Here is a 23,382-nt window from a genome sequence, read left to right as displayed (position 1 = left end):
AAGGCTGTAGAAAATCTAGTCAAGAAGAAAAGAAAAGCTTACGAAAGGTTCAAAAAACTAGATAATGATAAGATCTAGAAAATTATTAGTAGGAAGGAGCTTAAGAACGCAATTAGGAGAGCCAGAAGGGGCCTGAGAAGGCCTTGGCGAGCTGGATTAAGGAAAATCCAAGGCATTCTACAAATATGTGAAAAGCAAGAGGATAAGATGTGAGAGAATAGGACCAATCAAGTGTGACAGTGGAAAAGTGTGTATGGAACTGGAGGAGGTACCGGAGGTACTTAACGAATGCATTGCTTCAGTATTCACTACGGAAAAGGAACTTGGTGATTGTAGTGATGACTTACAGAAGACTGAAAAGCTTGAGCATATAGACATTAAGAAAAAGGATGTGCTGGAGCTTTTGGAAAGCATCAAGTTGGATAAGTCACCGGGACCGGAAGAGATGTACCCCAGGCTACTGTGAGAGGCGAGGGACGAGATTGCTGAGCCTCTGGTGATGATCTTTGCATCATCAATGGGGATGGGAGAGGTTCCGGAGGATTGGAGAGTTGCAAATGTTGTTCCCTTATTCAAGAAAGGGAGTAGAGATAGCCCAGGAAATTATAGACCAGTGAGTCTTACCTTCGTGGTTGGTAAGTTGATGGAGAAGATCCTGAGAGGCAGGAATTATGAACATTTGGAGAGGATTGATATGATTAGGAATAGTCAGCATGGCTTTGTCAAAGGCAGATCATGCCTTACGAGCCTCACTGAATTTTTTGAGTATGTGACTGAACACATTGATGAAGGTAGAGCAGTAGATGTAGTGAATATGGATTTCAGTAAGGCATTTGATAAGGTACCCCATGCAAGGCTTATTGAGAAAATAAGTAGTCATGGGATCCAGGGGGACCAGAATTGGTTTGCATGCAGAAGGCAAAGAATGGTTGTAAACGGGTCATATTCTGCATGGAGGTCAGTGACCAGTGCTGTGCCTCAGAGACCTGTTCTGGGACCCTTTCTCCGTGATTTTTATAAATGACCTGGATGAGGAAGTGGAGGGATGGATTAGTAAATATGCTGGTGACATAAAGGTTGGGGGTGTTGTGGATAGTGTGGAGGTCTGTCAGAGGTTACAGCAGGACATCGATAGGATGCAAAACTGGGCTGAGAAGTGGCAATGGATTTCAACCCAGATAAGTGTGAGGTGGTTCATTTTGGTAGGTCAAATATGATGGCAGAATATAGTATGAATGGTAAGACTCTTGGCAGTGTGGAGGATCAGAGGGATCTTGGGGTCCGAGTCCATAGGACACTCAAAGCTGCTGTGCAAGGTGACTGTGTGGTTACGAAGGCATATGGAGTATTTGCCTTCATCAACCGTGGGATTGAGTTCAAGAACTGAGAGGTAACGTTACAGCTATATTGGACCCTGCTCAGACCCCACTTGGAGTACTATGTTCAGTTCTGGTCGCCTCACTACAGGAAGGACATGGAAACCATAGAAAGGGTGCCGAGTATATTTACAAGGATGTTAGCTGGATTGGGGAGCGTGCCTTATTAGAATAGATTGAGTGAACTTGGCCTTTTCTTCTTGGAGCGATGGAGGATGAGAGGTGACCTGATAGTTGTGTGTAAGGTGTGGAGATAGTCACAGGCTTTTCCCCAGGGCTGAAATGGCTAACACAAGAGGGCACAGTTTTAAGGTGGTTGGAAGTAGGTACAGAGGAGATGTCAGGGTTAAGTTTTTTACACAGAGAGTGGTGAGTGCGTCGAATGGGCTGCCAGCGATTGTGGTTGAAGTAGATACAATAGGGTCTTTTAAGAGACTCCTGGATAGGTACATGGAGCTTGGAAAAATAGAGGGCTATGGGTAACCCTAGGTAATTTGTAAAGAAAGTACACGTTCGGCACAGCATTGTGGGCCGAAGGGCCTGTATTGTGCTGTAGGGTTTCTATGTTCAATGTTTCTATGACATGACATGACGGTGTTGTATCTAAAGTCAGAGGTGTACAGGGTAAACAGGAAGGGAGCCAATACAGTCCCTTGTGGGGCCCCCGTGCTGCTTATAGCCATGTCTGACACACAGCTCTGAAGCTGCATATATTGTGGTCTGCCAGACATACCTTTAGACGACATGCTTTTAAAGTGAGAGAGAGTAGGTTTAAAGGAGATGTGTCGGGTAAGGTACACAGGGAGTGGTTCATGCCAGGGGTATAGTAGGAGCTGGTAGGATTCTGACATTTAAGAGGCATTTCGATGGGCACAGGACCATGCACAAGGTTCATATGCAGGCTGATAGGTTTAGTTTAATATGGCATCATGGTTGACACAGACGTTGTGGGCTGAAGGGGTTCTTCCTGTGCTGTACTGTTATAGAGTCATAGCATGGCAATGGGCCTTGGGCCTGATTAATCCATGCCAACAGTTCTTGGGCCTGATTGTTCCATGCCAACAGGTCTTGGGACTGATTGGTCTATGTCAACAGGCCTTGGGCCTGGTTGATTCATGCCAACAGGCCTTGGGCCTGATTGTTCCATGCCAACAGGTCTTGGGACTGATTGGTCTATGTCAACAGGCCTTGGGCCTGGTTGATTCATGCCAACAGGCCTTGGGCCTGATTGTTCCATGCCAACAGGTCTTGGGACTGATTGATCCATGCCAATAGACCTTGGGACTGATTGATCTATGTCAACAGGCCTTGGGGCTGATTGGTCCATGCCAACCAAGATGTCCTTCCATACTGGTCCCATTTGCCAGGGTTCAGCCCATAATCTATTAGACCTTACCTATCCACATTCTATGAATGTTCACAAACAAGTTAACCCATGCCTGGGCTACAAATGCAATCATGTAGTCAACATCATAAAGGTAAAACTTCCTGATTTTCAGCTGCAGTTTTCCCAAAACCCAAATTCCTATCCCATGGACATCAGGACGTTCTCTTTTAAGATTTTCTGTGCGTTCATTCTCAGTCTCAGCGAGTCCATTTTATTTTCTAGCGAGTGGTCATTGGCAAGGAAAAGTGGTGGTACCGCTGGGCTGGGTTGGTTAGCTCTCAGCCTAGGTCGTGTCGCGGCCCTTTTGCTGCATTTCCGTTCCCTCTCACACTGCCTCATCTGCTGCACCCTCGACTGAGCCGCCAAGGCCAGGATACTGTTGCTGGGTCTAACGTCTGTACAAACCCTAGCCCGTTGAGCACCGCTATTAACTCAGTTGCCAGCAGATTAGAAGTACAAACATTTGTAATTTTGTCTAAGAGTTCAGTGGCACTGTAGTTGTGGAGTGGACTGAATCTCTGGCTAGAAACTTTGAAACACTATCTAATAATTTAAATCTGGCTCCATTATTGGAAGCTGGAGAAGCTGCCATGTTCTGCGCTCCCATTTCAAAAATAATTTTTAAGGTAATTAGCACAATTGATGGACAATCTTTGATGTAGAATGTGGTCATGGACATCAAACGTGTGGAGTTTGAAGGATGTGGTTAATGTGATTTCTCTTTGGTCTGCCTGATTGTGCAGTTGTCTAATGACCACAACCAGCAGCTTATCGAGTGGTCACTGCCTGGTAAAGAATCTAAATAATTTCTTCATTAAAAAGGGGTTCAGTTGAAGAAATGTTATCAAATTCTAATCAGCACCACCTGAAGCATCTATCAGTTGCATTACCAACTCACCTGGCCGCTGATTTAACAAATCGGTTACGGATCTTATACAATCTACCTTGCACAAAACCATGCTGACTATCCTTAATAAGTCCCTGTCTATCCAAATACTTATATATCCGGTCCCTTAGAAGACCTTCCAATAACTCTCCAGTTGCTGGTTTATTCTTAATGCCTTTCTTAAACAACAGAACTACATTGGCTACCCTTCAATCCTTCGGCACCTCAGCCGTGGCTAAGGATGTTTTAAATATCTCTGTTAGGTCCCCTGGAATTTCTGCACGAGACTCCCATGTGGTCTGAGAGAACACTTTCTCAGGCCCTGGGGATTTATCCGCCGTAATTTGTCTCAAGACAGCAAACGCCTTCTCCCCTGTAATCTGTATTGGGTCCTTGACCTTACATCTGCTTTGTCTCACTTCTCCAGACTCTGTGTCTGTCTTCCAAGTAAATACAGATCCAAGAATTGACTTAAGAGCTACCCCATCTCTTTCTGCTCCATGCCACTCAATGTTCCAGAGGATGATTTGACAAACTATTCCGCCCCCTTACAGTGTGGGAGTCCAAGTCAATATGTGTAAAGTTAAAATCATGGGAAAATAAGGAGAGATTTGATAGAGGCATACAACTTTATGAGGGGTATAGATAGGGTGGCAGAGTGGAGTTATGTCTCTACCAAAAGAGGTGTAAGGTGCTCCTTCCCTTCACTAGCCTGCAACCCACCCTTGGGCAAGGTGTAGCACCTGCTTAGCCCTCGATTACAGTCACATGAAGGCATGGGAGCAGGTGGTGGATGGCCGTACGAGCAGCTGGTGCGCATCACAAGCCCTGCGGGACCTTTTTCACTCAGAGGATGGGGTCAGTGTGGAACGAGCTACCAGTGGAAGTGGTGGATGCAAGCTGAATTGCAACATTTCAGAGAAATTTGGATAGGTACGTGGATGGGAAGCGTATAGGGGCTACGGCCCAGGTGCTGGTCAATGGGACTAGGCAGAAGAACAGTTTGACATGGACTAGATGGGCTGAAGGGCCTGGTTTTGTGCTGTAGTGCTCTATGACTCTAATCATTTGATCTTGGTCATTAACCTTTATGTTAATGTCCTCAACACCCTCTGCATGTTCTCAACCCATTCTCACTTTGCACTTTGCGTGTGATTTCTCTCTGAGTGCTTTCATTTGCTTTGAAGCATAGCCCCATTTCTAGACTGCTTGCTTTCTTGGCGTAGACCTCAAATGCTTTACTAACTGTCACTTAAGTACCTGACATTATATGTTGAGCCCAATGCAGCACCAACACCAGCCTACCTGCCATCAAGGATATAGATACAGAAAGGTGCCGGAAAAGGGCCAGTAACATCATGAAGGATCCCACCCACCCTGCTCGTGGACTACTGTTAGTCCCACTCCCATCAGGGAGGAGGCCACGTAGCATCCACATCAGGACCACCAGAGTCAAAGCTAGTTAATTTCTCCACGCAGTGATGCTGATCAACACCTCCATCCACTAACCCACCCCTCCACACTCCCAACCATTTCCTGTCAGTCACCTTCTGTACAGATGCTCCTGTGCCTAGTGTCACTTTATGAACATACACTCAAGCTTTGTATAGAAGCCACCTTATGTGTTTATAATTATTGTGTTTTTTATGCTGCATCAGATGTGGAGTAACAGTTATTTTGTTCTGTTTTACACTTGTGACAAAAAAACAGTCTTGAATCTGGAATTTTAAATAATCCAAATTCACTTGAGTGGAACGTCCAAGAGGTTCAATGAAAAGAAAACACAAAACCAGCTTTTGTTGACAGAAGTAGTGATTAGCCCGTGTTCAGAATCAAACTTAGATAGCAACCATCTTCTCAAAACCTCCCAAGTTATTATCTTAACCGAAGTGGGTAACTTCACTCACCTCAACTCTAAACTGATTCCACCACCTACAGAAACAAGAGAAAATCTGCAGATGCTGGAAATCCGAGCAACACACACAAAATGCTGGAGGAGCTCAGCAGGTCAGGCAGCATCTATGGAAAAGAGTACAGTCGACGTTTCTGGCCGAAACCCTTCAGTAGGACTGGACTCACTTTCAAGGACTCTACAACTCGTTCTCAGTATTATTTATTTACTTCTTTATTGGTTATTGGCACATTTTGCCATCTTTTGCACATTCAATGTTTGTCAGTCTTTGTTTATGTATAGATTTTTATAAATTCTATTGTATTTCTTTATTTTCCTGTAGATGCCTGCAAGAAAATTAATAATTAATCTTAAGACAGTATATGGTGATATATACATAGTTTGCTAATAAAATTACTTTGACCATTGAAGAACAATGCAGTCTCACAGAGATGAGGAGGAATTTCTTCAGCTAGAAGTTGTGGAATTCATTGCCACAGACGGCTGTGGAGGCCACGTCAATAGGTATATTTGAGGCAGGGATTGGTAGGGTTTTGATTAGTCGGAGCATCGAAGGTTATGGAGAGAAGGCAGGAGAATGGGATTGAGAGGGATACTAAATCAGCCATGATGGAATGGTGGAGTTGACTCAATGGTCTGGATGCCATAATTCTACACCTATGTCTTATGATCGAATAACAACAGTAGTGTAGTGATTAGCATGACTCTATTACGGCCAGGGGCTTGGGAGTTTAGAGATCATTTCTGGTGTCGTCTGTCAGTAAGTGTGTGTGTGTGTGTGTGTGTGTGTGTGTGTGTGTGTGTGTGTGTGTGTGTGTGTGTGTGTGTGTGTGTGTGTGTGTGTGTGTGTGTGTGTGTGTGTGTGTGTGAGTGTGTGAGTGTGTGAGTGTGTGAGTGTGTGAGTGAGTGAGTGAGTGAGTGAGTGAGTGAGTGAGTGTGTGTGTGGTTCCTCCAGGTGCTCCAGTTTCCTCCCACAGTCCAAAAACATAGTAGGCTAATTAGTCATTGTAAATTGTCTCATGATTCGGCTGGGATTAAATTGGTGGGTTGCTAGGCTTGAAGGGGCCAGAAGGGCCTGCTCCCCTGTATCTCTAAATAAAACAAACAGCAGATTATTCAGAGTAATGCTGCAGACTTCCTTAAAGGACACTTTTTGCCTATCAGGAAAATCTGACCCCGTCTAGTTATGTTTGTTGTGTGTTGATGTAGTAGTCGGACAGGGTACTGGTGGCAGCAACAGGAAGACAGTGAAGCAGGGCTCGTTTTATGGATGGTTCTCCAGCTGACTGAACGATAGGAGTGCCAATATAATTATCCACATGCATCCCTGCCAAGAGGCTCTTAATAAGTTATGCGACAGAAACTGAAGAAACCGCAGTGACTATCTGGCACAGATGGCAGCATTGCAAGTAATATGTGCTCTGACGTTATAACTTTGTAGATGAGGGGTATGTTACTTTTCAGTAAAACTGCCATTTCCTGCTTTACAACAAACAGGCAAATGTTTAATTTTCCATTCATAATCCACTAACTGCTGCTCTCAACAGTTAAAACGACTTCCTGTCACGTTACATTGAAGTACATTACTCTCGTAGCCTAAATGGTACAGTAAGGCAAGCTCTCCGAAGGCAAAATGGAAATACAGATGCCAAGCATGCACTCGGTTGGCCATTTTATTAGGTACATCTGTATGTTAATGCAGATTTCTAATCAGCCAACCATGTGGCAGCAACGTAAAGCATTAAAGCATGCAGACATGGTCATTATTAGACACCTCCTGTATCTGATAAGGTGTCCACTCAGTGTTTGTTTGTGATCTTCTGCAGCTGGAGCCCCTCCATTTCATGGTTCGACATGTCGTGCATTCAGAGATGCTCTTCTGCACTCCGCTGTGGTAGCGTGTTGTTATTTGAGTGACCGTCACCTTCCTGTCAGCTTGAACCAGTCTGGCCATTCTCCTCTGACCTCTCTCATTAACAAGGCATTTCCGCCCACAGAGTTGCCACTCACTGGATGTCTCTTGTTTTCTGTAAACTATTTTACTATCTAAGGTTTATTATGATTACTATCTAAACGGAGTCAAGTTAGGAAAAGGGGAAGTACAACGAGATCTAGGTGTTCTTGTACATCAGTCAATGAAAGCAAGCATGCAGGTACAGCAGGCAGTGAAGAAAGCTAATGGCATGCTAGCTTTTATAACAAGAGGAATTGAGTATAGGAGTAAAGAGGTCCTTCTGCAGCTGTACAGGGCCCTGGTGAGACCCCACCTGGAGTATTGTGTGCAGTTTTGGTCTCCAAATTTGAGGAAGGACATTCTTGCTATTGAGGGAGTGCAGCGTAGGTTCACAAGGTTAATTCCCAGAATGGCGGGACAGTCATATCAGAATCAGAATCAGACTTTAATCGCCGAGTACCTATGCACATACAAGGAATTTACTTCCGGCAGATGTTGTCTCTCTGCTCATAACAATAATAATGATAAATATAAATGAAAATATAGATTATATATAGATTATACATACAATGAAAATATGTTGAAAGATTGGAGCGACTGGGCTTGTATACACTGGAATTTAGAAGGATGAGAGGGGATCTGATTGAGACATACAAGATTATTAAGGGATTGGACACGCTGGAGGCAGGAAGCATGTTCCCGCTGATGGGTGAGTCCAGAACTAGAGGCCACAGTTTAAGAATAAGGGGTAGGCCATTTTGAACAGAGATGCAGAAAAACTTTTTCACCCAGAGAGTGGTGGATATGTGGAATGCTCTGCCCCAGAAGACAGTGGAGGCCAAGTCTCTGGATGCATTCAAGAGAGAGTTAGGTAGAGCTCTTATAGCTAGCGGGGTCAAGGGATATAGGGAGAAGGCAGGAACGGGGGTACTGATTGTGTATGATCAGCCATGATCACAGTGAATGGCGGTGCTGGCTAGAAGGGCCGAATGGCCTACTCCTGCACCTACTGTCTATTGTCTATTGTCTATAACATATATGTGTGAAAATCCTAGGAGACAATCAGCTTCTGAGATACTCAAACCACCCCGACTGGCACCAACAATCATTCCACGGTCAAAGTCACTTAGATCACATTTCTTCTCCATTCTGACGTTTGGTCTGAACAACAACTGATCCTCTTGACCATGTCTGCATGCTTTTATGCATCGAGTTGCTGCCACATGATTGGCTGATTAGAAATCTGCATTAACATACAGTTGTACAGATGTACCTAATAAAGTGGCCACTGAGTTTATAGATTGCTTATTGTTATTTATAAGATATTTTAGGTATTGCACTGTATTGCTGCTGCAAAATAACAAATTTACGACATGTCAGCAATAATAATCTTGATCCTGATCCTGAACATTATAGCAGTTCTACACCACAAATTATCCTTTCAAAATTCATCCTCAATGATTTCAACCTGCCCAAATTGTACAGCCTCTAAAACATCTTGTCATGTCCGATATCAGATGCAGGATGAGATTCTACCAATCCTATCCTTTATTTGGATAATATCAAAAAACAAAGCTCCTTTCGATTGACAGTGACAATAAAGTCTTGTCACACTTTAGACTAATTTATATCACTCAGGCAATAAGCAGTGCACATGGTGTATAATGAAAACTGGAAAGAGCATTTATTGTTAAAGAAAAGTGAAAAGCGCCATTCATTCAAATCAGGGGTTCCCTGCCATGGACACCTACCGTTAGTCGAGGGGTCCATGGTCTCCACATTGGGAAATCCTGATTTAAAAGATGAAGGCATATTTTACAGAGGGATATTATCAGTTACAAATGGAACAAATGTTGATTTCAGCCGAGCACAATACCTTTTAAGCTTTGCAGGGAGTGGTGGAGGCCAGGGACTTGATGAAACGGACATTTTTGTTGTGTCCTTACTCAGTGTCTTTCGTCTGTCTTCACTTACAAAGAGCTCAGATGGAGTTGTGTAGGTGATCGTATTCTGGGCATGTGCGTGAAAGTATGGCTGTTTCCAGTAAAAATCCAAATTCTCATATACACAATTTTCATCCGAAATTGGCTCAAAGGTATTGATGCTGTTATTGAAGGTTCCTGATCTGTATCTTTGATTGGTGTTTAACGGGGGAAGATGAATGTTCTCATTAAGCTTACTTGGAAATTCAGTCCAGTCCATTCTACTCTCTGAAGGATGAGGACTGCAAAAGAACGGTTGCCTTCTTGTCACCGTAAAGTCCTTTGTTGCAGGTCTGCCTGTCTGTGACTTCCCTTTGGGAGACACCACAGAGTACGATGGAGAGGAATTGTTGTAGATCCTCCTGTTCTGCGGACCTGCTTTCTTTGCTGTCTTCTTGTAATTCTGCGAAGGGAAGTTGTGAGAATTACTGTCCATTTTGGAATTTCCTCAGGAGATATCCATTGCTACTTCACTATGTCATGGTAGTATCAGCAATGGTACATTTTATTTGAAAGAGTCCTCAACTGGAAGGCAAATTGGCTCCAAATAGTTTTGGTCAACGTCAGCAGATTAACATGAAAGGCTGGTGGTCTTCTTCCAATAAGTTCTTGAGAATGGACATTCCTTCAGTACAAATGGATCATTTTTATACACAGTCATCAACAAGGGGGAGAGAAAATGTACCAATTGAGGCCGTGTTTCTGAAATCCTCGTGTTTCCTGTCCATAACTCTGCCTTTATGCTTCACACTGCAAATACGCTTAACGCCAATGCATTTCTGGTAGAGTTATGGATGATTCTTCAGCGACAACGCTTCACGTCCTGCAGCACTCCAGCAGTACCTCGGCAGTCTGTTTCGATCTTCCTTCCCCACTTTCAAAGTTTTACTTCCACATAACGTAACACGGGCCTACTTGTGACGGGCTGGAGCGAGGCTTCTGTTGGTGCTAGAGCTTCCTGCGCTCTGGTTAAAGTGGTTCTCTATGGCATCCAATGAATATACTTACCGAAATTCTGAGAGCTTTCCTCTAGCGTCATTGCTAAAATATTGATTATCATATGTAAAATCAAACGTGCTCTTTTCCGGTACATCTCGCATTCATAAAATGCATCTCCTCAGAGCTGTGCAGATGTTCAAGAGTTCTGCAATAGTGCAAAGCCTCAGTAACAGCTTAGATTTGGAGTTTGCAGTGTTTTTTTACTTCCACCTGTAGAGAGTGAAATAAACACTTTTCTACTTCTTTCGATAGGCTCTTAAACCACAAAGCAGGTGTTATATTTTTTTCGAAATACTCAGAACATATTCAGGGGGCGATGTCTCAGAAAGGCAGCGTCCATTATTCAGGACCCCCAACACCCAGGGCATGCCCTTTTCTCACTGTTACCGTCAGGTAGGAGATACAGAAGCCTGAAGGCACACACTCAGCGAATCAGGAACAGCTTCTTACCCTCGACCATCTGATTCCTGAATGGACATTGAACCCTTGGACACTACCTCACTTTTTAAAAATTACAGTATTTCTGTTTTTGCATTTCTTTTAAAATCTATTCAAAATACATATACTGTAATTTATTTAGTTATTTATTATTATTTTATTTTATTTTCTCTCTGCTAGATTGTGTATTGCATTGAATTGCTGCTGCTAAGTTAACAAATTTCACATCACATGCCGGTGATAATAAACCTGATTCTGATTCTAAATTCTTTTAGAGGATGTACAACACTATGTCCACTCAGTGGCCAATTTATTAGAGACACCCGAACACCTGCTCGTTAATGCAAATATCTGATCTGCCAATCGTGTGGCAGTAACTCAGTGTACAAAAGCATGCCAACGTGGTCAAGAGGTTCAATGGTTCTTGAGATCAAACATCAGAATGGGGAAGAAATGTGATCTAAGTGACTTTGACTGTGGAATGGTTGTTGGTGCCGGACGAGGTAGTTTGAGTATCTCAGAAACTGCTGATCTCCTGGGATTTTCACACACAATAGTCTCTAGAGTTTACAGAGAATGGTGCAAAAACAAAAAGACATCCAGTAACCAGCAGTTCTGTGGGTGAAGACACCCTGATAACAAGAGAGGTCAGAGGAGAATGGCTAGACTGGTCCAGGCTGACAGTACTGTAGTAATTTTATGTATTGCACTGTACTGCTGCCTCAAAAAGATACTAATTCCATGACTTATGTGAGTGATGATAAACCTGATTCTGATCTGGGTCTCTATTGTGGACTGAGAGTGGGAAGGGGGCAGGGAGAGGGGAGTCATGGTTGGGAAAGGGGGAAGGGAGAGGGGAGGGAGGGGGAATGCCAGGGAGACATTTGTAATGATCAATAAACCAATGGTTTGGAATCAAGTGACCTTTCCTGGTGTCTCAAGGTTGGGTGTGTCTGCACCCGCGCCACTCCCCTCTCTGCCACCTGTTGCACACTCCTCCCAATGGCGCTCGACCCTCAGCATTCCCAATATACTTTGCTCCCACCAGATTTCCAAACTCGCTCTCTGCTCCACAATGACAACTACAGTACAGTGCAAAAGTCTTAGGCATCCTAGTTATACATATATATGTACCTAAGACTTTGGCACAGTACTGTACATTAACAGCCTAGGAACAGCCAGATTTAAGAATATGTTTACTCTATATCACCTGATACAATGATTATGGAGTTGTCAAATGAATCACAGCAATCAATCTTGATAATTCAGCCAAAAATTTGAAGAAGTAATATGTTTAGATGCTGTAGGAATCATGGAGCCAAAGCCATTTGTATTCTCCAAGACCCAGTGTACACAATGTCTCCTATTATTGGCATACCTGCTGTTAAAGGGGTGAATATGGGAGCTGTGAGAAGGAAATCATCTTCCTCCCAGACACAAAAAACAACTAATATTAAAGAAAAATGTACTTGCATGATCTGTGTATGTGTGGGAGAGTGTGTGAGAGTGTGAGAGAGAGAGAGAGAGAGAGAGAGAGAGAGAGATTAGGCTGAAATGGCTGTTACACGGGGGCATAATTTAAAGGTGATTGGAAGAAAGTATAGGGGAGATGTCAGAAGTGATGTTTTTACACAGAGAGTGGTATGTGCATGAAACCGTGGTGGTGGTAGAAACAGATTCTGTACATTAGGGGCATTTAAGAAACTCTGAGACACCCAGTAAACGAGGGGCTATGTAGGAGGGAGGGGTTAGATTGACCTTAGAGTAGGTTAAAAGGTCAACAGAATGTTGTGGGCTGAAGGGCTGTGCTGTGATTTTCTACGTTCCATTTTTGTGTGAAAATCTACTCCTGAGTTATTAATGCTGGCCTTTAATAGAGATGATGGAACCAATCGCTGTGATGAATAGGACTGTCTCAGTCCTAAAGTTCCCCTTGTGTGGACAGAACTCAACGTGAACGACAAAGATTCTTTCATCTAAAACGGCAGCTGGGCCTGCAGAGGGTTTCCCAGCACTTCATCCATGTTGACGGAAATTCACTTTCCATTCATCATTAGAGTTACAAATTCAAGAGCTACATCATCCCCTGATCAACAGGTTAATGCAAATGAGGACCTAATAAAATTATTTATTGAGTGTAAATGCCATGGGAATTTATAACATTATCAGATCTTATTACAGTAAAATTATACCCACAAGCTTCCAGCCGTATAATGTTAAAATAAGCTTGTATTATGTTACTAAGCTGCCGTTTTGCCTTTAGTTTTGAAAGAAAAGCACAAACGTATTCACAATAACGTTAGTGTAGTGGTTAGTGTGACGCTGTTACAGCTTGGGGTGTCAAAGTTCAAAGCGAATTTTATTATCGAAGCACACATTCTGTATGTCACCACATACAACCCTGAGATTCATTTTCCTGCGGGCGTGCTCAGCAAATCTAGTGAATAGTAATGAATGCAGGATCAATGAAAGTCAGAGTTCAGAGTTCGAATCCAACATCACCTGTAAGGTGTTTCTTATGTTTGCCCCGTGAATCACGCTGGTTTCCTCCCACATTCCAAAGATGTACCGGTTAGGAGGTTAATTGGTCATTGTAGCTTGTCCTGTGATTAGGGTAGGGTTAAACAGGCCAGCGGCTGGGCAGAGCTGCTCGTTTGGCTGGATGGGCCTGTTCTGTGCTGTATCCTTTGTATCAATATAACTCTTCTTAATTACACCATCTAATATGTTTGTATTGAAATTGCTTTTAGTAAAATAGCAGGTGGATTGGGATGTAATTCTGAAGTTATAATAAAATTGTCAGATTATTCCACAGTTCAGTAGATGGATCATCAATTATAAATCAGCAACTTTGTTTTGCTATAAATAAGTAAGTAGCAAATGAGTTGTAAGCTTCAGTTTGCTAATCTTTCCGACGTGACTTTCTGTCATTTATAGTGTTTGTGGCTGGGTGGTTCTCTGCACATTTGCACTTTGTCTGTCACATGGGGTACACATTACTATTGGTGAACAGGCTAAAGCACAACCAAACTATGTAGTAGGAAGTAGGGTGAATAGACAGGAAAGGCAACACCAACACCAAACTTTTAAAACGCACTTAATTCATTTTGGACTTTATTCCCTGGAGCGTAGGAGAATGAGGGAGATTTGCTGGAGGCAAATGCAAGCAGGCTTTTTCCATTGAAGTTGCGTGAGCTGTGTGAGACCAGATTTAGAGCTCAAGGGTTAAGGGTGAAAAGTAAAATGTTTAAGGACATCCTGAGTTACAAAGAAGGTACAACAGCAGCTATTTGTCATTAGGAGTTGAGGAGACTTGTTACGTTAACAAAGACACTCACAAGTTAATCTAACTAGATGCATCTCAGTCTGGTATGGGGGGTGTGGGGTGCATCTCGGTCTGGTATGGGGGGTGTGGGTTGCATCATCTGGTATGGGGGTGTGGGGTGCATCTCGGTCTGGTATGGGGGGTGTGGGGTGCATCGTCTGGTATGGGGGGTGTGGGGTGCATCTCGGTCTGGTATGGGGTGTGTGGGTTGCATTGTCTGGTATGGGGGGTGTGGGGTGCATCTCGGTCTGGTATGGGGGGTGTGGGTTGCATCATCTGGTATGGGGGTGTGGGGTGCATCTCAGTCTGGTATGGGGGGTGTGGGGTGCATCGTCTGGTATGGGGGGTGTGGGGTGCATCGTCTGGTATGGGGGGTGTGGGGTGCATTGTCTGGTATGGGGGATGTGGGTTGCATTGTCTGGTATGGGGGGTGTGGGGTGCATCTCGGTCTGGTATGGGGGGTGTTGGGTGCATTGTCTGGTATGGGGGTGTAGGGTGCATTGTCTGGTATGGGGGGTGTGGGGTGCATTGTCTGGTATGGGGGTGTGGGGTGCATCTCGGTCTGGTATGGGGGTGTGGGTTGCATTGTCTGGTATGGGAGTGTGGGGTGCATCTCAGTCTGGTATGGGGGATGTGGGGTGCATCTCGGTCTGGTATGGGGGTGTGGGGTGCATCATCTGGTATGGGGGTGTGGGGTGCATTGTCTGGTATGGGGGGTGTGGGGTGCATCGTCTGGTATGGGGGGTGTGGGGTGCATCTCGGTCTGGTATGGGGGGTGTGGGTTGCATTGTCTGGTATGGGGGTGTGGGGTGCATCTCAGTCTGGTATGGGGGATGTGGGGTGCATCTCAGTCTGGTATGGCGGGTGTGGGTTGCATCGTCTGGTATGGGGGTGTGGGGTACATCTCGGTCTGGTATGGGGGGTGTGGGTTGCATCGTCTGGTATGGGGGTGTGGGGTGCATCTCGGTCTGGTATGGGGGTGTGGGGTGCATTGTCTGGTATGGGGGTGTGGGGTGCATTGTCTGGTATGGGGGATGTGGGGTGCATCTCGGTCTGGTATGGGGGGTGTGGGGTGCATTGTCTGGTATGGGGGTGTGGGGTGCATTGTCTGGTATGGGGGGTGTGGGGTGCATCTCGGTCTGGTATGGGGGTGTGGGGTGCATCGTCTGTTATGGGGGGTGTGGGGTGCATCTCGGTCTGGTATGGGGGTGTGGGGTGCATCGTCTGTTATGGGGGGTGTGGGGTGCATCTCGGTCTGGTATGGGGGTGTGGGGTGCATCGTCTGTTATGGGGGGTGTGGGGTGCATCTCGGTCTGGTATGGGGGGTGTGGGGTGCATCGTCTGTTATGGGGGTGTGGGGTGCATTGTCTGGTATGGGGGTGTGGGGTGCATCTCGGTCTGGTATGGGGGGTGTGGGGTGCATTGTCTGGTATGGGGGGTGTGGGGTGCATCTCAGTCTGGTATGGGGGTGTGGGGTGCATCTCGGTCTGGTATGGGGGGTGTGGGTTGCATCGTCTGGTATGGAGGGTGTGGGTTGCATCATCTGGTATGGGGGTGTGGGGTGCATTGTCTGGTATGGGGGGTGTGGGGTGCATTGTCTGGTATGGGGGGTGTGGGGTGTATCTCGGTCTGGTATGGGGGGTGTGGGTTGCATCGTCTGGTATGGGGGTGTGGGGTGCATCTCGGTCTGGTATGGGGGTGTGGGGTGCATCATCTGTTATGGGGGGTGTGGGGTGCATCTCGGTCTGGTATGGGGGATGTGGGGTGCATCTCGGTCTGGTATGGGGGTGTGCGGTACATTGGTATGGGGGGTGTGGGGTGCATCTCGGTCTGGTATGGGGGGTGTGGGTTGCATTGTCTGGTATGGGGGTGTGGGGTGCATCTCAGTCTGGTATGGGGGGTGTGGGGTGCATCTCGGTCTGGTATGGGGGGTGTGGGTTGCATCGTCTGGTATGGGGGTGTGGGGTGCATCTCGGTCTGGTATGGGGGGTGTGGTGCATTGTCTGGTATGGGGGTGTGGGGTGCATCGTCTGGTATGGGGGGGTGTGGGGTGCATCTCGGTCTGGTATGGGGGTGTGGGGTACATTGGTATGGGGGGTGTGGGGTGCATCTCGGTCTGGTATGGGGGGTGTGGGTTGCATTGTCTGGTATGGGGGTGTGGGGTGCATCTCAGTCTGGTATGGGGGGTGTGGGGTGCATCTCGGTCTGGTATGGGGGGTGTGGGTTGCATCGTCTGGTATGGGGGTGTGGGGTGCATCTCGGTCTGGTATGGGGATGTGGGGTGCATTGTCTGGTATGGGGGATGTGGGGTGCATCTCGGTCTGGTATGGGGGTGTGGGGTGCATCGTCTGTTATGGGGGGTGTGGGGTGCATCTCGGTCTGGTATGGGGTGTGTGGGGTGCATCGTCTGTTATGGGGGTGTGGGGTGCATTGTCTGGTATGGGGGTGTGGGGTGCATTGTCTGGTATGGGGGTGTGGGGTGCATCTCGGTCTGGTATGGGGGTGTGGGGTGCATTGTCTGGTATGGGGGGTGTGGGGTGCATCTCGGTCTGGTATGGGGGTGTGGGGTGCATTGTCTGGTATGGGGGGTTTGGGGTGCATTGTCTGGTATGGGGGGTGTGGGATGCATCTCGGTCTGGTATGGGGGGTGTGGGGTGCATTGTCTGGTATGGGGGGTGTGGGATGCATCTCGGTCTGGTATGGGGGGTGTGGGGTGCATTGTCTGGTATGGGGGGTGTGGGGTGCATTGTCTGGTATGGGGAGTGTGGGATGCATCTCGGTCTGGTATGGGGGGTGTGGGGTGCATTGTCTGGTATGGGGGGTGTGGGGTGCATCTCGGTCTGGTATGGGGGGTGTGGGGTGCATTGTCTGGTATGGGGGGTGTGGGATGCATCTCGGTCTGGTATGGGGGGTGTGGGGTGCATTGTCTGGTATGGGGGGTGTGGGGTGCATCTCGGTCTGGTTTGGGGGGTGTGGGGTGCATCGTCTGTTATGGGGGGTGTGGGGTGCATCTCGGTCTGGTATGGGGGTGTGGGGTGCATTGTCTGGTATGGGGGGTGTGGGGTGCATTGTCTGGTATGGGGAGTGTGGGGTGCATCTCGGTCTGGTATGGGGGTTGTGGGGTGAATTGTCTGGTATGGGGGGTGTGGGGTGCATCTCGGTCTGGTATGGGGGTGTGGGTGCATTGTCTGGCATGAGGGGTGTGGGGTGCATTGTCTGGTATGGGGGTGTGGGGTGCATCTCGGTCTGGTATGGGGGGTGTGTGGTGCATCGTCTGGTATGGGGAGTGTGGGGTGCATCTCGGTCTGGTATGGGGGTGTGGGTGCATTGTCTGGCATGAGGGGTGTGGGGTGCATTGTCTGGTATGGGGGTGTGGGGTGCATTGTCTGGCATGAGGGGTGTGGGGTGCATTGTCTGGTATGGGGGGTGTGGGGTGCATTGTCTGGCATGAGGGGTGTGGGGTGCATTGTCTGGTATGGGGGTGTGGGGTGCATCTCGGTCTGGTATGGGGGGTGTGTGGTGCATCGTCTGGTATGGGGGGTGTGTGGTGCATCGTCTGGTATGGGGAGTGTGTGGTGCATCGTCTGGTATGGGGGAGGTGGGGAGTCCACTGCAGAGGATTGAATTAACCTGCAGAACATTGTAAACTCAATTAATGATTCAGATAAAGCTTCTTCCCCTCTGAATCGATACTGAACTCATGAACCTCATGTCAGAACCTGTTTTTTAATTTTTGTCCTACTTACTTAATTTAATTTACTTATATATATATATTACTGTAACTCACAGTTTATGATTATTATATATTGCAAGGTACGGCTGCTGCATTACCAAACAATGCACGACATATGTCAGTGATCTTACACCTGTCTCTGACTCTGAGGTGACTCTTCTTCACTTCGAGGTTGGTGAGAGTGTGGAACGAGCTGCCAGTGAAATGGTGGATGCAGCTTTGTTTTCAACATTTAGGAGAAGTTTGGATAGGTACATCGACAGGAAGGGTATGGAAGGCTATGGTCCTTGCGCAGGTGTAGGCAGGTTAGTAGTCCTGCATAGACTAGATGGGCCAAAGGGCCTGTTTCTGTCCTGTTGTGCTCTACGTCTGTCTGAATCATAGAATCTGCAAAAGAATTCAAGTTGAGCCTCAGTTTACAACACATGGAAATGGAATGTAAAATGCAAATCAAAACTAAATTTAAAATAGGAATACAATTAATGATTGAGATCACAGTAAAAGAGTAGAGGATAGTTAGTTAGTTTGCACTGTAAGGTTTGAGTACTTATGACTGGATGTGGTAGGGTGGAGATATGTCTACCCAAGGAGGTGTAAAGTGCTCCTTCCCTCCAGTACCCTGCAGGCCACCCTTGGGCAAGGTGCCGCCCCACCCCAATCAGGGTCACGTGAAGCCATGGGAGCAGGTGGTGGATGGTCGTATGAGCAGCTGGTGCACATCACAAGTCCTGGTTATGTGACCACTGATACCAAACAGACAATCTCTGAAGAGTATTGATAACGATTGGGGTCACCCGTCTTGTAACGACACTGCCCAGAAGAAGGCAATGGCAAACCACTTTAGTAGGAAAATTTACCAAGAACAATCATGGTCATGAAAGCCTTCAAGCTGACAGCAAGAAGATGGGCTGCACCTGAGATAATTGAAAGTCTGGTCCAGGACAAAGGGCTCTAGTGAGATGCTCTTGGGGGCCGATGAGCCAGTAAGGGTCATCGGTTTAAATAATTCAGTAAAGTAATCAGAATCAGAATCAGGTTTAATATCACTGGCATATGTTGTGAACTTTGTAGTTTTGTGGCGAAGTACATTGTAATACAGAATAAATACATTATTATTATTATTGTAAAATACAGTAAGAAGTATATACATATATGTCTGTATTAATCTATGTATGAAAATTAGCTAAGTAGAGTAAGAAGAAATAAAAAGTAGTGAGGTAGTGTTCATGGGTTCAATGTCCATTCTGAAATCTGATGGAGGGAAGAAGCTGTTCCTGAATCATTGAATGGGTGCCTTCAGGCTCCTGTACCTCCTCACTGATGGAGCAATGAGAAGAGGACATGTCCAGGGTGATGGGGTCCTTAAGGATGGATACTGCGCAATTGAGCGTCACTCCTTGAAGACGCCCTGGACACTGGGCAGGCTAGAGCCCATGATGGAGCTGACTGAGTTTACAACTTTTAGCAGCTAATTTGAATCCTATCTAGTGCCACCTCTTTGTGTGTCCGTTCCGGGGCAGCTCCCTCACCCCTGGGCCCCACTGGACGCTCAGCTCCACAGTGGCGCCAAGTTGTAGTTTGCATGTGACAGCAGACACACCCTGGTACACCGCTCCGACAGGCAGTCTCAACCAGGCGGCAGCCTCATATTAGGGTGAGATAGGGACGTGCCTGAACTAGCACGTGAAGTCCGCTCTGGCGGACTGGGCGATGAAATTCGCACTGAGATCCAATAGCCAGGAAGGCGGATCTGAGAGCGAGGGGCATGACAAGGTACTGAAGAAGTCATGGGCATCTACTGCAAACAAGGAAGACCCCAGCTGTGATGACTAGTCATACCACTGGACCCTGACTTCTGAGATTGAGAAAATGGGACTGTTCCAGTTCAATAGCTTCTCCACTTTAACCAACCTGCTGCACAGTTTGTGTCATTGTAGGATATGTCGGACAGCCAGCACACACTATTCACTGGACATTGAATACCGGAGGCCGGTCCTGAAACGTTAACCCTTTATTCCTCTCCATATATGATAGCTGACCTGTTGAGTTCCTCCAGCATTTTGTCTGTGTAGTTATGCACTTAATGATGAGTCTTCAACCTTAAGCATTGTCTCCATGGTCGCTGCACGACCTTTCCAGCGTTCCTTGCATTTCTAACTGTTCTACTTCCTCAGGATGGCCCATTCGAACTACACCAGTTTTTATAAATTCCACCGGATGTGCGATGGCCTGGTATGACAAATGTTCTGGCCAAAGCCGCAAGAAATTGCAGAGATCGCTAACTAGTGGAGTGGTGCCACAGTAAACAACCTGGCACTTAACGTCAGTAAGACGAAAGAGCTGATTGTGGACTTCAGGAAGGTTAAGATGAAGGAACACATACAAATCCTCATAAGAGGAGAGAGTGAGCAGCTTCAAGTTCCTGGGTGTGAAGATCTAACCTGGTCCCAACAAATCGATGTAGTTATAAAGAAAGCAAGACAGCGGCTATACTTTATTAGTAATTTGAAGAGATTTGGCATGTCAACAAATACACTCAAAGACTTCTATAGTTGTACTGTGGAGAGCATTCTGACAGGCTGCATCACTGTCTGGTATGGAGGGGCTACTGCACAGGACTGAAAGAAGTTGCAGAAGGTTGTAAATCTTGTCAGCTCCATCTGGGATACTAGCTTACAAAGTACCCAGGACATTTTCAGAGAGCGGTGTCTCAGAAAGGCAGCATCCATTATTAAGGACCCCCAGCACCCAGGGCATGCCCTTTTCTCACTGTTACCATCAGGAAAGAGGTATAGAAGCCTGAAGGCACACACTCAGCAATTCAGGAACAGCTTCTTCCCTTCTGCCATCCGATTCCTGAATGGACTTTGAATCTTTGGACACTACCTCACTTTTTTTTAATATACCGTATTACTATTTTTGCACATTTAAAAAAATCAATTTAATATACATAATTGATTTACTTATTATTGTTAATATTTTATTTATTTTTTCTCTGCTGGATTATGTATTGTATTGAACTGCTGCTGCTAAGTTAGCAAATGTCACGTCACATGCCTGACTCTGATTCTGATTTTGAGATGTGAACTCAGGGCAGCCCATTAAGTAAGGTAGCCACCCCTTCTTGGACTCCATCTCCACTTGCTGCTGCATTGAGAAAGCAAGCAGCATAATCAAGAGCACCTCCCACTCCATTCGTTCTCTCTTCTTCCCTCTCCTGTTGGTCAGAAGATACAAATGTCTGAGGACACGCACCACCAGACTCAAGGACAGCCTGTATCCGACATGGATGGGTGATGAAAACTTCTGGAGTCTCGGCCTCTGCACCGCAGTCCAAGGCCAGCGATGTGGGTGCGTGATGTAGGACATCTATGGATGTTGTGCAGTCCCAGATCAACGGGTCCTGGGATCAGATGTCCGTGTGAGCTGGAGACACGTGGTCTGGTCGTTGGTGAGCCTGGAGTTTGGGGTCCTGTCATCAGCCAGTCGGGGGGCTGAAACCAAAGATCCCAAAGGTCAACCAGAGGCCTGGAAGTTGAAGCCTGATGAAAGAAGCCTTGAGGCTGGAAGTCTGGAGACTGGAGGCCTGGAGGCCTGCTCTGGAGTTGGAGGAACTGCCTGAATGTGTGGATGAGTGGGAGAAAAGGAAAGGGGCTTGTTTTGTTGATCTCTTGTTGTGTTCCGAGTTGTTTTGCTGAGCATTGTGGGTGTTCTATGTGTTGACACTTGTGGGATGTCCTTAGGTGTGCTGATCGCTAATGCTAATGACACACTTCACGTGATAAATAAACTTGAATCTCGAATCTTTTTAATTTTCAGCAGAGAAATGATCAGTCCTAATTGGATCAATCTCTTGTCTGCCCGGATATGTGCTCGAATTATTCAGAAGGCCCCACCTAGCCCCTATCATACTCCTAGGTATTTGTTGTAAGTGTGGCTCCGTCATAGCTTATTGTTGCCATGGTAACATGGTGGTTAGCGTGACACTATTACAGCTCAGGGAGCTCAATCCTGGCAGCTTTTGTGAGCAAGTTTGTACATTCTTCCTGTGACTGTGTGGGCTTCCCCTGGGTGCCCTACTTTCCTCCCACAGCCCAAAGATGTACCAGTTGGAAGGTTAATTGTTCATTGTAAATTGCCCTATAATTAGTCTCAGGTTAAGTAGGTGGGTTGTTGGTCAGTGTGGCTCATAGGGCCAAAGGATCTGTCCCATGCTGTTTCTCCAAATAAATAACTTAATTAAAAGCGTACATTTATAGAAGGGCTCAGTAAAAATGGTTGCACAGCCTACAATACTTGTACCGGTGATGCTTGTGTCCCATTGTGTTCTGCCGAGCATTGTAATCATGTTGTATTGGCGTTGGAATGTGTAGCGGCTCTAGTTGGCTGCCCCAGCACCCTCTGGGAGTGTTGCTTGTTAATGCAAATGACACATTTCACTCTACATGTGACAAATAGATCTGAACCTGTATCTGTTATTAGACTCTCGAACAGACAGTCCTCCTGTGATAAAAGCTGAGGCCTTGTCAATTGCAGCAAGTCACAGATAGGCTGCACTCTGCAATTCACAAGCTCAAGGGTCAAGGGTCAAAGATCAACTTTATTCATCAGATAAATAAATTACATTTATTATGAATTTGCTGTGGTGTGTGGATCAGAGTTCAATATGCAACAAAAAACATTCAACAATTATAAAGAATAGATTGAAGATTGAAGATTGAAGATTGTTTATTATCATCCTTCAGTACACAAATGTAAATAACAAAAGTATTGTTACTCTGGATCCAGTACAGCATAAAAAACACAATAAACATTAGCAGCACAATAAAAAATCCCACAATAAATATAAATATAAAAGCAATCATATAAAACACAAAATGCTGGCAGAACTCGGCAAGTCAGGCAGCATAGAGATGAGTAAACTGTCAACATTTTGAGCCGAGACCCTTCTTCAGTTCTGGAAAGGAAGGAGGAAGATGACAGACAAGGACGAAGGATAGCTGGAAGGTGATAGGTAAAGCCAGGTGGTTGGGAAAGGTAAAGGGCTGGAGAAAAAGGAATCGATAGGAGAGGAGGGTGGACCATGGGAGAAAGGGAAGGAGGAGGGGACCTAGGAGGAAGTGATAGGAAGCAGTAAAAGACCAGAGAATAGAAGAGGAGAGGGAGAGGGAAGAAATTGATATGCATGCCATCAGTTTGGAGGCTAGCCTAATAGAATACAAGGTTTTGCTCCTCCACCCTGAGGTGGCCTCATCATGGCACAAGAGGAGGCCATGGACCGACATGTCGGAATGGGAAAGGGAATGGGGATTAAAATGTTTGGCCATGGGGAAGTGCCGTTTGACTGATTGTATGTCCATAAATTGAAGCTGCATGTTCTGTCTGTAGTG

General features: G+C 46.1%; 2 protein-coding genes across 2 annotated transcripts in view; one reads left to right on the top strand and one right to left on the bottom strand.

The window, feature by feature from the left end:
* LOC140740316 (inactive tyrosine-protein kinase PEAK1) overlaps positions 1–9,933 on the bottom strand; it is a 100,607-nt gene extending 90,674 nt beyond the window's left edge. The window contains exon 1 of the mRNA XM_073069470.1: positions 9,392–9,933. Within this exon, the coding sequence (XP_072925571.1) occupies positions 9,392–9,933 (542 nt within the window). The remainder of the gene's footprint in view (positions 1–9,391) is intronic.
* Positions 9,934–14,080: 4,147 nt separating this feature from the next.
* The window catches only part of LOC140740341 (PDZ domain-containing protein GIPC1-like), a 102,304-nt gene continuing 93,002 nt past the window's right edge, over positions 14,081–23,382 (top strand). Inside the window, exon 1 of the mRNA XM_073069493.1 lies at positions 14,081–14,208. The gene's annotated coding sequence lies outside the window, so the exon portion shown is untranslated. The remainder of the gene's footprint in view (positions 14,209–23,382) is intronic.

The sequence above is a fragment of the Hemitrygon akajei genome, chromosome 16, assembly GCF_048418815.1.
Source record: "Hemitrygon akajei chromosome 16, sHemAka1.3, whole genome shotgun sequence".
Classification (NCBI taxonomy): Eukaryota; Metazoa; Chordata; class Chondrichthyes; order Myliobatiformes; family Dasyatidae; genus Hemitrygon; species Hemitrygon akajei.
Note: the sequence above shows the minus strand (reverse complement) of the source record. Positions and strands in the feature narration are given on the sequence as shown.